The sequence below is a fragment of the Cuculus canorus genome, chromosome 20 (assembly GCF_017976375.1).
Source record: "Cuculus canorus isolate bCucCan1 chromosome 20, bCucCan1.pri, whole genome shotgun sequence".
In the NCBI taxonomy this organism is placed as follows: Eukaryota; Metazoa; Chordata; class Aves; order Cuculiformes; family Cuculidae; genus Cuculus; species Cuculus canorus.
Genome location: NC_071420.1, coordinates 7,181,933 through 7,197,467, shown reverse-complemented (window position 1 = coordinate 7,197,467; position 15,535 = coordinate 7,181,933). Strand labels below are relative to the sequence as shown.

The following is a 15,535-nucleotide window of genomic DNA, read 5'->3' as shown; positions in this document are numbered from 1 at the left end:
CTGCCACCTGCCTGCGCACGCTGCATTTCATCATGGGTCAGGCCATCCATCTCCAGCCTCAGCACGACTCTCCGAGGGGAGGCCTCCTACTTCACTTACCTGGCCACGCTGCCATCTAAACCCCTTCCAGACTGGAAAAAGCCAGAAGGCAATTCATCTCGGCCTGACTCAAGCCTCTGAAATGCCCTCTGCAGGCTCCTCCACCGATTACAGTCACAGCCGAGCTTAGATCATGTTGCTGACTTCCCAACGGTAATAGGGAAGCAAATCCTGCAACTGAGAATGTGCTCAGCTTCCTTACTTACGATGCACAGCAGGGAGTGTCAGCCCTGGAGTCCATCCTTCCTCCACATCGTTTTCAGCAGGCTCAAACACGGAACAAATGAGCGATCTCACCCAGGGGGAGGCCAAGAACACTGCCCTGTGCTCTGTGCTCCCTGCAGGCTCTCTCTGAGCAGCCTGCTCTCATTTTCTCCCCGTCAGAGATCACTGTTAACAGAAACTATTGCACCAGATACTGCTGGGTATTTTCTCAATGGTCCATCTTTTCCAAATCAATATGAATTATTAAAAATTTAACCCCGTTAAACTCACACGCGTACCTTTAATCTGAGCCTGTCAAAGGTGCGGCCTTGGGGTTGAGCACATACAGCCTTTCAGTCCAGCATTTTAAAAGTGCAGCATAGCGCTGCCCGGACACCCGCTATATAAAGTCTACAGCAGTGGAGAAATCCCTTGTGAGCTCCCTGAAACATTCTGTAGCAAATTCTCTTCGTGACTCAATGTTCCAGCTGGATCTGGTTGGGGAGCCTGTTTCTTTCTTTGGTTTCAGTGTTCCCACACCTTCTGGGACACACGGGGCAGGAAGGCATATAGCTCTGCTCCAAGATCACGGACCGAACATCGTCCGACAGCAAAGTCCAGCTGAGCACAGGGCTACAAATGATGACCCACAGCTCCTTGGCCAGATGTACTGATCTGAAACGCTCACCTCGGGGCCGTCGCCCCGGTTCTGTGACTAGATGCAGCTGTTACGCTCACACACAGCTGCCGACAGCGCAGCTCGTGTCGCTGACGATCGGCACGTAGAGAAGAGGGCACCCGCCCGCCGCTCTGGGACAGACACGCCCGGTGAAGCCTTCGCGGCGCCGCCTCCGCCCCACGCTGCGGGACGGCCGAGCTGCGAGGGGGGACGGGGCTGGGCGCGGGAGACCCTCGGCTCGGCCGGAACGGGGCCGCCGGAGCCGCTCCAGCCGCGCGACGCCGCACGCACCGCCGCAGGGGCGCACGAGGCAGAGAGGCGCGCACGGCGCATGCGCCGGGGGCTAGCGGGAACGGCGCGCGACGCCGCACGCGCCGCCTCAGACGCGCACGAGGTGGAGAGGCGCGCGCGGGGCTGGCGAGAACGGCGCGCGACGCCGCACGCACCGCCTCAGACGCGCACGAGGCGGAGAGGCGCGCGCGGGGCTGGCGAGAACGGCGCGCGACGCCGCACGCGCCGCCTCAGGCGCGCACGAGGTGGAGAGGCGCACGCGGCGCGTGCGCGCGGGGCTGGCGGGAACGGCGCGCGGAGGGAGGCTGCGCGCGACGCGGGGCGGGGGACGGGTCCGGTCTCAGCGCACGCTCCGCGCGCCGCGGCTGGGCGGAAGGGGCGGTGCGCGCAGGCGCCGATCGCTGCGGCACTGAGGCCTGGACTGGCCCAGGCTGAGGGGAGGGATGGCGGGCCCGTGAGCGCCGCGGTGAGCGCGGGACGCGGCTGAGGCCGGCTGGGGGTGGGGAGGGCAGTCCCGAGGGTGAAGGCAGAGGGGAGGGAGCGGGGGGGAGCAGAGGGGAGGGGGGGCCGAGAGGAGGGAGCAGAAGGGAGGGAGTAGCGGGGAGGGGGCGGAGGGGAGGGAGCAGGGGGATCAGAGGGGAGGAGAGGGAGCAGAGGAGGGGGGAGCAGAAGAGAGGAGGGGAGCGGGGGGGGCAGGGGGAATGGGTGGGGGCAGAAGGGGGAGGGGTGGGAGCGGGGGGTTGAGAAGAAAGGGGAGGGAGCGGGGGTGGGGGTCAGAAGGAAGGGAGTGGGAACTGGGTGGGGGGGGGGTCGGAGGGGCTGGCAGAGAGGAAGGGTGGGAGTGGGAGCGGGGGGGGGCAGCCCCAGGTTGGGGTCGCAGCTCGAGGCGGGCGCTTAGCGTGTCCCTCCCGCAGCCGGATGCCCGCGGTCGCCCGGGCGCTCTGGCAGGCGGCGCGGCTGCTCGGGTGGCGCTCGGTGCCCTCGCCCCGCACGCGGCCCCCCTGTCCCGCCCTCTCAGCGCGGCCCCGGGCGCTGTGCCTGCCCGCGGGCATGGCCGAGCAGCGGTACTGCGTGGATTACGCCAAGCGCGGCACGGCCGGCTGCAAGAAGTGCAAGGAGAAGATCGTGAAGGGAATGGTGCGCATCGGGAAGATCGTGCCCAACCCCTTCACCGAGTCCGGTGGGGACATGAAGGAGTGGTACCACGTCAAGTGCATGTTTGAGAAGCTGGACAAGGCCCGCGCCACCACCAAGAAAATCGAAGACATCACAGACCTGGAGGGATGGGAGGAGTTACAAGATGGGGAGAAAGAATTAATCAACAAGCACATCTCGGGTGAGACGTGAGGCAGTGCCTGGGTTACTCTTTTACTTTACCTTTATCACAGGTGTGCCATGGGCTGTCGCAGGCCGTGCCCTCTCCACAGAGTCCTTGCTGATGTATCAGTGTGACCTGGTGACAAAGCGAGTTGCGCAGCTGAGGTCTGTGTCTCGGCTTTATAGCAAAGGGATGTAGTTGACCCTTTTGCCACAGCAATTAATTAGTCACAACTGATTGTGGAGACAGTCTAGGTGGTTTAATCCATGTGCCGACACAAGCAGATGGATCCCAGGAGGAACTGTTAGTTATTTTCCATTTTCAGCTTTTCTTCGTGATCTTTAGTAACTTGTGTAGTATTTTGCTATCTGACAAACATGCCCGTTCATTTTTTCCCCGCCATCTCCAGTTCTTTCCAGATTCATTTGTTGCAGTGTAACTTACGTGACGCGTTGAGGGATGTATGAGATGATTTCTGACTGCTGGTTTGAATCTTGCTGTTTTACAGAAGCAAATTCCAAGGCTGGAAGTACTCCGAAGAAAAAAGTGATAGTCCAGGCTAAGCTCACTGCCACAGGACAACTGACCACAAAAGATCCGTTGGCTCTCATCACTCCATCACCAAAGAAGTTCTCTGGCTTCACAGGTAGAACTTAAACTGATACTGGGAAGTCGTTCTCTCTTAATATCATCATCAGAGGCATTTTAGCTCTGCTCAGATCTTTTATCTGTAGAAGGTGGTTTAGTTTTAATTATTTCTAAAAATCTGGTTTGCCCAGTAAGCAATTTCTTGTGTCTTTTGTGCAGCCAAGCCAAAGAATTCGGAAGATGGCTCTGCAAGCTCTTCCCACAAGTCCAGCCTATCTGCAAAAAAATGTGATCCGAAGCACAAAGACTGCTTGCTGCGGGAGTTCAGGAAGCTCTGTGCCATGGTAGCCGAAAAGCCTAGCTATAATGTGAAAACGCAGATCATCCAGGATTTTCTGAAGAAGGGATCTGGAGGAGGTATGGTTCCTGCTTGGTGTCCTCAGCATGTGGAAGCCCTCTCAAAATCACCCTCAAAGTATTACTTCAAAAGCAAGGGTGAAATTGATTGCTGTGTAGTCCAGGCTGTGCACTGTGATGATTTCTGGGCTATGGAGATAAGATTTGCAAGGTGAACTGTTTATTTAAATAACCAATTCAGATACAGATGTCTCAGTCTGGGACTGTGGGGTGGTTTGTAGGTGCCACCAAACTTAAGGCTGAGTTCACATTTGGAGGACAGTTCAGAGTGTTTCCTCTGAGGACTCTCGTATGAAGCAGGATAGCGTGGTGGAACGGGGAAGTCTCAGCTGCAGGTTCTGTCCTGGAATCATGCTAGCAGGCACTCCAGCCAGAACCTCTACAGGAAAATAAATTGTGGCGGTTTCTAATGGGCTGTGCTTTCTTCCCAGATGGCTTTCATGGTGACGTGTACCTGACCATTAAGCTACTTTTACCAGGCGTCATTAAAATTGTTTACAACTTGAATGATAAACAGATTGTAAAGCTGTTCAGTAGGATTTTTAACTGCAGCCAAGAAGAAATGGTCCGGGACCTGGAACAGGTGAGAACAGACTGCAGTCTCTTCGTTCATACTGTTCAGACTTGCGGTAGGGAATTCTGTCATGGTTTTTAACTGGTTTGAAAGATCGCTGGCTTGACTATTGGAGTGGGAGTTGGTGATTTTTTTTTTTTTTTTATTTCTTTGCTTTAGCAGTTTTCATAGCATTTTCTGCCATCTGGAACATTTAGAAAATAATGCTTGAACAGAAAGCAAGATATGAATTCACCTTCAAAACTTTAAACAGCAACACTAAAATATCTAGGCAAGTTGGGCTGCATCCGCTTTGTCTAAACTGCTTTGTCTTGCATGTTCCTGTGCAACTGATTTTATATTACTTTTTTAGTAACATCACGTATCAAAACCTGTGATTCAATTAACAGCTCTGTGGCTGAGAGCTCAAGTTAGTTCAAAAAATTAAGCTGCACTCATACAATTGCAAGTGCATTTAATTTGTGCACAGAGGAGTTGGTAATTGATTATGCACGCTTTTGATTCATTCCAAGAGTAAGAAAATGGGTGATTAGATAATGAAGCTGATTTTTTCACCTCTGTTTATTGCCTTGGTATATGCTGCCTTCTAGTGACATCACTAGACTGTTTCAGATCCTTAGATTTATGAGTGGATTTGTCCTGAGGAAACAAAGGTTCTGATTCTGCAGTGGTGAAAAATAGAGCAATGAGATGATGCTGCTACTCTCGCATATGTTTTTTTGGTTTGGTTTGGGTTTTTTTGCAAATCAAACAGCTGAGAAGCTTTATTCTGTGTTGCGGCAGCTATTTTCTAATGTTTGATTCCAATTTCTTTATGCAATCCCAGCATCATTCCTGTGCTCTACCCCACTAACTGGAACCATGGTGAATCCTCGGTGGTGTCCCTGTTCTCTAGCCGTAGCTCTGATCCACACCCTTGTTTTGTTTTTTGAGACAGGGAGATGTTTCCGAGACCGTACGCCTCTTCTTTGAACAAAGCAAGTCTTGTCCTCCAGCAGCCAAAAGTCTCCTGACCATCCAAGAGGTGGATGAATTCCTAATGCAGCTATCAAAGCTTACCAAGGAGGATGACCAGCAAAGTGTGCTGCAACACATCACTCGCAGGTAAGAAAAGTAATTGGCATCTGAAGCTTTACTGTAAGAGTGGTTAGCTATGTATCGCAAGCTGGAACAGGTGATAATCTAGTCAAAAGCCACAGAGACTGAACTTACCACCATAAGACTCAATTGGTGGTTTGGTTAAGACACTTTGACTGCTGGCCAGCAATGGAGAACGTGGATGGCTCCTGTTCATGCCAGAAAATTCCATCCTTACCTGTTGCGACACTGTTCAGTCAGCAGTAAAGAAGTGGCTTGCAGAACTACCTTAACGATACTTAGCTATTAGATGCGTTGCTGGTCTTGGGTATGTTGGGAAAAACCTTCAGGGCATTTAGATGTGTTGAAGATTCTTGGTCCGGCTTAGTTTGTGTTGATTTCAGGCCGAGGATGTTGCTATCACTTACTCTTGATGCATTGAATTCTGGAAGGTACATCAACACTGAGGCAGAATTAATACTGGCATCCAAAGAGAGAGATGCTAAAAAGCCTTTTGGATATTCTCTTGTGCCTCTGCGATGTATAACTCAGTAACGTGCCTGTAGTAATGTGTCCTCAATTGACTTTAAACCTTACAGAAGGGAAGGACCTTTTGTTAAAAGGCCTGGATCAGTTTCTGTTTTTCAGCTGGAAAGTAGTTCAGGTAAATGTCTGCTAGTTCTGAATCTTCTCTCACATTTCAGATGTACAGGCAATGACCTGAAATGCATCATCAGGCTAATTAAGCATGACTTGAAAATGAATGCTGGAGCTAAGCATGTGTAAGTCTTACCTTTTCTTGTGAGATAAATCCAGAAGTGGGCGTTAGCCTCATAAGGCAGGAGCAGCACACCTGGGATTGATCTGTTTCCCTCCTCTTCTCAATTTATTATAGGTTGGATGCTTTGGATCCCAATGCTTACGAGGCATTCAAAGCATCACGCAACCTCCAGGATGTAGTAGAGCGAGTCTTGAAGAACCAGCAGGAGGCTGCGGAGACGCCGGGTCTGAAGCGAACCCTCAGTGTGCAGGCCTCCCTGATGACCCCAGTGCAGCCCATGCTGGTAATGTTGGCTGCCCTGCAGGGTGACCTTCAGCTGAGCAAGGGATGGCATTCTCCTGTGTACTGTCAGACACCCTCGCCTTCAGAATCAGTAGACCAATAAGTAACTGCGTGTAGTATGGGATAAGAGATGCTGCAGTGCTGATTTTTGTGTTTAATGCCTCTTTATAAAGTGTTCTCTACTAAGAAGCCAGTATTGAACGGACTGGGTACTCGCAGCTTGAGTGACACTGCAGGAGCTAAAATCCTGACTTGCTTTCAGTGAAGAAGTGACTTCTTTTTTGTTTGCTGTCAGTTGATCCTTTGTCTGGAAATAGTGTAGGTTAATTGGATTAGAGATGCAAATATGAATGAATCAGAGTTAAATATTTACTTCGGGGCTAAAGGCCCTCCTACAAAAGGCATAGTAGTTATATATTGAAGTAGTTGGAGGAGATAAACACTGAGAAGCTATAATTATCTGGACGTATGCAGGTGATTCTAAGTAAATTAGTAACTAAGGAAGACTTAGACTGATTATCAAAGATGCTGGAAAGAAAGATCCACAAAGGAATTGGTAGTTTGTTCATGAAATTAGGTGAGACTAGCTTTGTTTTTAAATAGCTGTTTGAAACTTCTCCCTCCACCTTTCTAAGGCTGAAGCCTGCAAGTCAGTTGAGTACGCCATGAAGAAGTGCCCGAACGGCATGTACGCAGAGATCAAATATGATGGTGAGCGGGTGCAAGTCCATAAAAACGGAGATCACTTCAGCTACTTCAGCAGAAGCCTCAAACCTGTCCTCCCTCACAAAGTAAGCGCCTATAAACTCCCTCTTCTCTCATGTCAGCTCCTCTATAAATACAAACGTCACAACAGTTTCTGTAGGCAAGGAGGATGCCTTCTGTTGTAGGCTTTTTCTAATTTGTGTAGATAGTTGCAATCTGGAAAACCAACACTTGATAGAATTGCAGTCTAGGAGCTTGAAATTACAGCTAACCTTAGAGTCCTCTTTGTGCACAGCACGTGGGGAGGCTCAATGCCAGCGGGTGACTTGGCTGTATTCGTTGGAGACTCAATGTTTTTTATTTGTAGACTGTGCTCTCTGTACCATAGTCGAAAATAAAGCTATGGCAGATGTGCCTACACAGGCCTGGGACACTGCTGGAGGAAATATCTACACCAGTGTGAGTCTTATCTCTTCAGCCGATAACCACCTCTTTTCATTTCTTCCCAAGGTAGCCCATTTTAAGGACTTCATCCCTCAGGCTTTCCCTGGTGGGCAGAGTATGATCCTGGATTCAGAAGTTCTTCTGATTGACAACAAAACTGGCAAGCCACTTCCTTTTGGGACTCTTGGTGTGCACAAGGTAAAAAAGTAACAACAGATCCTTTGTGATGCTTGGAGGCTGTCATTCTGCTGAGTCAAACACACAAGCGTGCAACATATTAATGCAGGGTAATTTAGGAGATCTGGTGCTTACTAGAGCACTTGGTAAAGAAAGAAGTTCCCTGAGAAGGCTGATACTGATGACAAGGCACTGCTCTAATGCAGTAGTTTTCATATCAACCTGATCACTAGCAGGACAAGAAGAAAACTTCAGCTTAAGATAAATACTAAAAAACCCTTAGGAAATGTTGTGATTCTGTCATTGCATATTGCCACTCAAGCAATGTATGGTGGACTGGAAGACCACAGCGGTACAAAGAGTGTTTAGTCCATATGAATGTTACATAGTGCTTGTGTTGAGGCTAAATGGGAGTGATGAAGAGGCCAGTAAAATGAAAATTAGGTTATTAAGTGCCTTAGTTTAAAGTAGCTGTTAATCTGAAGCGATGGATATTACGTTGCCCAAAGTTGTTAACATTTGTGGCATTATTTTCCCAACGTTAGGAAGTTAGCATATTTTCTTAGTTTGTTCTTTGACACATTCAGTCTAAATCTTAGTTCTCAGAATGCTCCTGTCTTTTAGAAGAGCCTAAGCTTATTAGAACTCTAAAATATTATGGAGATTAAAATGCACTCTTTTTGTTTCTATTATTCTTCTAAAACTCCGTATTGCTGCTTGCTACGACTACAAGTTTCTTTTAATCAAAATTGTCTTTCAGAAAGCTGCTTTCCAAGATGCCAACGTTTGCTTGTTTGTGTTCGACTGCATCTATTTCAATGACGTCAGCCTGATGGACAGGTATGTGTCCTGCACCCTGGGAGAGCAGCCTGACCAGTTTCCTGGTGTGAACATGTTGCAATACAGTGCCACTGCCAGGGAGACCAGCTCACACTGGCTGTTATGATAGCATGGCAGAACCCTTGCTGCACTTAGGAGTTCTGCTATGGTGCTCCTTCTCGCTCTGCTGTTCCAAAATACAGGGAATGACTGCATTTCAGCTGAACTCGATGTGGTTCAGTACCCAGCTCATCTTAGGTCCTCTGATGTTAAATGTTCTCTTAATACAAAATTTCTATGTTATAACTTACTCCATGGAGGAAAGTAGGAATTGATTGTGCTTTCTGGAACTCTGTAGGCTAAATCATTTAATTATTTAAGTGGCTTTTCTCAGTGTTCACATAATGTACTTCATGTTGAAAGTGCTTGCTTGGCCTTAATTATCCATTCCCTGCTTCAGGCCTCTGTGTGAACGTCGGAAGTTTCTCCACGATAACATGGTTGAAATCCCCAACCGGATCCTCTTCTCTGAGATGAAGCACGTCACGGTGAGTTCAGTGTTAGACTGCATGCGTGGTGATCCCATGGGCTGCACTCTGGGCACTTCACTGCTCCTTTACCACAGGGCCCTTTTTATGATGAAGGCTTCAAATTTGGCAGTGACCTGCCTGTCAGAGTGGTTCTGCTTCTGGTGTGTGCATGAGACTTCTTGAGCCAGCGTTGTTCAAAAGGGCTGGGCCTGTGCTTCCATCTTGTCTCTGCTGCAGCCACTTCAGTGTAGTCTGAAGTTGCACTTTCTTTTTGGCTTCTTACTGATTTTGTAGACATTTTAATTTTGATGTGGTTGGGAGGAGCTAGAGCCTGTTGTAACCTGGTCTGCGCTGTGCAGTGCTGAGCTGTGGAGAGAAGGCTGATGTTTGACTGAAGGGAGCTAGGTTGCTTTCCAGTAACCAAGCAACTTCATGTGCCACACTCCTGCAGCTCTGACACATCCTGAGTGCTAAAAACTGCATCTAGGGAGCAGTGTGCTCAGTTCTTCCTCTGATTGTCATGCACGAGCCCTATGTCCCATTATTTTTCTCTACTGTTACTGATGTCTTTAGTACCTTGGTATTGGTGGAGAACCCTTGGACATTTTGGGGCAGAGAAAGCATTTTGGGAAGAAAAAAAGAGTGTAGTTTCCAAGGCAGTTGGATAGCGAAGTAAGCAGGCACAGACAAGCAAATCTGATCTTGCATATATGTGATGTCCTGGAGATACGAACCAGGATGACTACCTTACTTCTGAGGAGTATTTTTTTAAGTAACCAGTGCTCCTCTTCTTGGGACGTCTTTGCAGCTTAGTCTCTGGATGTGCAGCAAGGAGGAACTCTCCTTGGAAAAAACATTTTATAAAACTACCTGTTCATCTCTCTGTAATTTCTTTGGGTTTAATGCACCACCTTTCCAAATGCAACGCCTGAAGACTGCTGCTCTTTGACATTCTTGAGCTTACCACAGCTTCTTTGCCTTTCAGAAAGCTTCAGATCTGTCAGATATGATCACCCGAGTCATCCGTGAGGGACTGGAGGGACTGGTGTTGAAAGACTTAAAGGCAAGTTCACACTTAATGCTCTCCTGGTGTGTGCTGGGAATCTGGGAGTAACCAATAACAAGGTCTGTGGATGAAGCACACAGGGCTGAGCATCCTTGAAATGCCTGGGTTTTGTAGATGGTGACATCCAGTCTAGGTTGTTTCTCATGTATCCGAGCACAGCTGTACTCCTGTACGGTAAAAGCAAGGGCTGTGCGTGGAGAGCACTGTCCACCAGGCCATCTCCTTTCTGACTGGGGGTTCTCGCCTTGTTTTGCACAGAGTCATTATGAACCAGGGAAGCGGCACTGGCTGAAAGTGAAAAAGGACTACCTCAATGAGGGGGCGATGGCTGACACAGCAGACCTGGTGGTGCTGGGAGCTTTCTATGGACAAGGCAGTAAAGGCAAGTCCCTGGAGCTGACTCAAGTTGGAGATCTGTCAGTTCAGAAAACTCTCAAGGCTTTTCCCACTCCAGGCCCCCTGTAGCATTCAGTCTTCTACCAGAATGAGACATAGCAGTCAGTCACTGCTGCGGCCCACGTGCCAGGCTGTGAGCTCACTGTGGGTTAGCTGGCATGGCAAAGCTTTAGGCCTTGGGCTAGGCTCCTGCTGAGTGTAGGGGATTGTTCAGCCTCATATATGGGGGCTGATGCTCTGAAACCATCACAGCCCAAAGGCCCTTTGACTCCCAGAGGTGGAAGAGTGTCTTGGTTCATTGCTTTGCTCTTTTGAAAAGCTGTGGCTTGTCCTGTTGAAGATGCGACCCTCCCTGCTCTCCTCTCCTGCAGGTGGGATGATGTCCATCTTCCTCATGGGCTGCTATGATCCTAAGAGTGAGAAGTGGTGCACGGTGACCAAGTGTTCGGGTGGCCATGATGATGCCACTTTGGCGCGTCTGCAAACAGAGCTGGATATGGTGAAGATCAGCAAGGTGAGAGGGGCTCTGGCACAGCGTGATCAACCGAACGCTCAGCAAACAACTTGGTAAAAGCTGCCTTCCTGCTGAGCGGCAGCCGAGGTGCTGGCGGAATGCAGAACTGAAATGTTCTGCATGGAATGAAGAGAGGCTCAATTAGAGTGAAATGAGAGACACAAATGAGGTGTAGGTGCAGCCAGCATGCAAGTTGGCTTCTACTCAGACGTTGAGTGGGAAGCCAGGCACCATGTGTTTCCTGTGAAGACAAAGTTTTAATGGGAAGAGCAGAGCAAAAACACCACGTGTGGCACAGTGCGATGGGGGAAGGCGGTCGCTAGATGGGGCTGCAGAAGAGGGGCTCCGGTCAGAGTTGTCTTGTTGGCTGGATAACCTGACTTGTCGGAGTTACCACTTCTTGTGAGAGACTTATTTAGGTGAGGCATCTTACTTTTCAGGACTTGACAAATAAATGGAGCTGAATTTCAATATTTACTTGACAACCTGAAGGCCATTTACATCAAGGTTATAGAACCTTAAAAAAATGTGTAGTTTTATGTGAATCACAATTGGGGCAACAGCGTTGTAATTTTGAATATAGAATGGCAGTAATTGGGAGCTGTGTTACACGTAACTCTTGTGATGCTCTAGATCAGAGAAACGGCCGCAGATGAGTGCACCTTGCGCTGCAGGCTGAAGCCAGTTTCACCCACATAAAGGCAATGTAATGCCTATGTATTAATCTACACCTTACAGTAACTCTTCTGTAGGAATAGGTTCATATATGGTCACAAGTGCTATCATTTTGGTTTTGTGCTTTTAATTAATAGGATCCTAGTAAAATTCCAAAGTGGCTAAAGATTAACAAAATCTACTATCCAGACTTCATTGTCCCCGATCCAAAGGTAAGCGCTATCATGGTTATTTAACTGATTTCTAGCCCTGACACAGCAATCTGCCGCACTTCTTTTTAAGTGTACACATTGTCTTTGTTACAGGATTAGTGTTCAGACTTGCAACAGGAATTTAAGTGCAGGTTTTTGTCTCTGAATCTTGCAGGTGGCTTTAAGGCCAAGAGCTTCATGAAGAAGTCATACCTGCAGTGCTTCTGGGAAATATTTTTGTGCATTAAATCCCTTCCAGAAGTGAACTTGCTTTAAATTTGAGCCATGAAAAGTCTGACTTAAAATGGTTGAAGCACAACCGCAACCCAACAGTTGCTATGTTTTATGAAATTATTCAGTATGCTTTGTGCCACATATGGCTGATAGGAGTTATTTAGAACTTGGCATTGTACGCCAGTTAAGGATCTCTGACTCACTGAGAAAAGTAGGTGACCGAGAAGGTCAGTTTGTGAAAATGGAACTGTCTGCTGGGTAGGAAGGGTGCTTGTAGAGGTGCAGGAACACAGACACATCAGATAGATAGTTCATGAGAGAACACAGAGTGTAATGTGACTTCCTCAATCCTGTGTTTAGAAAGCCCCAGTGTGGGAGATCACTGGGGCAGAATTCTCTAAAGCCGAAGCCCACACTGCAGATGGGATCTCCATTCGCTTCCCTCGCTGCACCCGCATTCGAGATGACAAAGACTGGAAGACAGCCACCAACCTCCAGCAGCTGAAGGTGAGTTAATGTCTTGTGTGCGCCATGCATGAGAAGTCCTGACTGCAGTCTCTATTCAAAAAGACCCTTAAGCCGCTGTGAGGTGCACTTTCAGGAAAGTCTGTGCTAGCAACTGGTTGTGTCAGCTCTCGTAACAGCCTTCACAGTGAAAGAGGTGCCCATTATTCTCTTGTGTTTATGGCCGTTTGGTCTCCCACGAGTTGCTGAGATTGGGGGAGCATCTGGGAAGCGCACCCTGTGTGGCTCCAGGGCGCAGGCGTGGCTTTGTGCCAGGACCCTGGGGCTGCACCCACCCCACACAGCTTCTGTGCCTCCTTTGCTGATAGCAGTGGGCTGGCTCGCTGCCGTCAGCTGTGGATGAGCTCTTGTTATCGTTGGGGTTGTTTTCCCGCTGCCTGTAGGGATGCTGGCAGCAGATACGAGTGCTTGTTGTGCCATCGAAGCACGGAGTAACTCAGCCCATCTACTGCCCGGTCTTTCTGGCTCCCTGTGCAGGTAGGGAGACAAAGGTGAAATATCCTCTTCGGACAGACTGTTCCCTGAGGGAGCAGTGGGTGTTGCTCATGTCGCAGGCTAGGAACCCATGCTCTGAAGGGCTCGTCTGTCTTGCTCTGCAGCAGATGATTTGATTGTGGCTTTTGCTGCCTCCCTGTGTGGCTTCCCTAGGTGTAGGGCAGCTGGGTGGAAAACAGAGAACTTGAATGAAGTTGATGGGAACATGGCTACAGAGAGGTGCAGGAAGAACAAGCACAGGAGCAAACACTTCGGGAGGGAAACAAGGAAGAGACCATGTGTTCCAGCTCATGTTTAATGCCGGAGGTCTTGCTGCAGCTAAAGGCAGTGCTTTGTTTCTTGGGGGACAGGAGCTGTACCAGCTCTCCAAAGAGAAGACTGACTTCAGTGTTGTTACTGGGGAAGAGGAGGAGTCTACGGTTGGCAGCAGTGGAGAGAACAGTGGAGAGAATGAGGGAAATTCCAGGCCTTCCACACCACACAATGCTATTAAATCACCCCCAAGCAAGTCCCCTGCAAAAGCCCAGAAGCCAGAAGGTAAGATGGGGTGAGGAGCCTCTGGGTGTGTTCTCTGCATTTGGGGCAGGCCAGCTTTGGGTCTCTGCCTTCTGTCAGATACTGGATGGTCCCATGGCAGCTTTCACGTGCGTGCCAGGGGTAATGGGCCAAGCTGTTTGGACCGTTGGTGTGGCCAGTGCTTTGTCACTGAGGAGAAAATTGTAGCAATGTCTAAGCAGTCTCAAAAAGCTGGTGTGGTGACAGCAAGGAGGCGAGTTGCATGGCAACATCCTGGAGATGAGGGCAGGAGGATGCCCCACACCATTCACAGCAGAAAAATGTGTCTTACTAGTTACATGCTAATTCATGGATATTTCAGGCTGAGGTGGGAACAGACTTTTCCCTTTTACTCCTTTCTCCCACCACTTTAATGCACAACCAGTATCTACAGAGCATGAATGAGACATTTTTGTTTCTAGAGAGCAAAGCAGTCATTGAGTCCCCCAAAAAATCAGAGGAGAAACGAGGGGAGAAGAGAAAAGCATCTGAGATGGATGGCAATGAAAAAAAGGTATGGTCCACTGGACAGCAGCCACTCGGGTCCGAGGAAGCTGAGGCAGTTTCATTTGTCTGTTCACTGGCCTTCCATCTGGAACAGTCTGAGCTCTCCAATAGCAGCACCCTAAATTAAAATGAAATATAAAGGCAGAAATAGCAGCAACAAGTCCCCTCATAAAGGAAATGGGCGGCTGCAGCTCTGTCCTGGCTGCAGAGCTGAAATAACTGGCTTTGTGATGCTACAGGCCAGGATACTCTATTCACCCACCAGTAATGTCCTGCTCTGCAAAGCCTTGTTTTGCTGAACAGCTACTCCTCCGAGTGCCACATACTGAAGAGGTGGGAGCTGTGAAGGGAGGGAAATGTCCTTTCTAGCCCGTTGTGCAGCAGATCGTAGGAGTCACTAAGAACTGCTGAGCTGTAATTTCCCGGTAAGCTCTAGTAGCTATTGTGATGCAAACAGCATGTCCTCTCCCAGGGTCTTACACTCTCCTACTTTTCCTAAGAAGATTGGGCTTGTAAAGACAAAGACATTAAGACCATGTTTACTGGCCCACAGCAGCAGCATCGCTAAGGGGGCGGTAATAACTTTCCCAAAGCACTGTTCAACTCTAACATGTGGCTCTCAGAGGAGGTGTACGGGGGCTGCACTGTGTATGGTTTAATGGCAGGTCCAAAGAGCATGGTTATTTGACATGGGATTAGAACAAGAGCCTCGGGAACTGTGAATCACTTGCTGATGCCTCAAAGAATTCAGTGTCCTTTGCAGCCCAACCCACGCTTCTCCCCTCTTATGTTACGCAGGTGCTGTTGGACATCTTCACTGGGGTGAAGCTGTACCTCTCGCCCTCAGTGAAGGACTTTGACAAAATCCGGCGGTACTTCATTGCATATGATGGTGATCTCGTGTCAGAGTTGGACACAGCCTCAGCAACACATATTATAGGGGACATTGATGAAAACCCTGGTGCTAAGCGTGTATCTCCCAACTGGATCTGGAAATGCATCCGGAAACGGAGACTGGTAGCCCCGTGCTAGCACTGTTGAGTAGCTGACCAGTCCTGGCACAAAAGTTCCCTGGAAGCAACAGCTGAGAACTAGGTAGGTGGAAGAAAGGGTGAGATTCCTCTGTGGAGACTTGGAGAGAAATAAGAAGCCCGAGTCCACCAGAGGCAGTTACAAAGATCTACAGCAACCATATGGAATTAATTAAAACAACTCTCTGAGGAACTGTCATTACTGAATCAATTTTTCTGCTCATAACTTAGGCCCCTGCACTGCTGTCGGTGCTGGTTTAGGCTCCTTGGGTTTTTAAAGTTTGGGTATTTTTATAGATAAAAGAAATAATAAAACTGAAGCAGTTTCTCCTTTGCTGTCAGGACTTATTTTCCAAAGGTT

General features: G+C 48.8%; 1 protein-coding gene across 1 annotated transcript; it reads left to right on the top strand.

Annotated features, from left to right (window-relative positions):
* Positions 1-1,606: 1,606 nt before the first annotated feature.
* On the top strand, positions 1,607-15,442 carry LIG3 (DNA ligase 3). The gene is given in 22 exon segments (XM_054085387.1): positions 1,607-1,739; positions 2,188-2,609; positions 3,100-3,237; positions 3,399-3,596; positions 4,028-4,179; positions 5,108-5,274; positions 5,952-6,029; positions 6,143-6,311; positions 6,946-7,101; positions 7,526-7,657; positions 8,397-8,476; positions 8,916-8,965; positions 8,968-9,003; positions 9,971-9,999; positions 10,001-10,048; positions 10,310-10,433; positions 10,819-10,961; positions 11,774-11,848; positions 12,422-12,568; positions 13,432-13,618; positions 14,059-14,150; positions 14,942-15,442. Coding segments are annotated over 21 exon segments (2,853 nt in total). The 5' UTR covers positions 1,607-1,739; positions 2,188-2,191; the 3' UTR covers positions 15,176-15,442.
* The last annotated feature ends 93 nt before the right edge of the window (positions 15,443-15,535 follow it).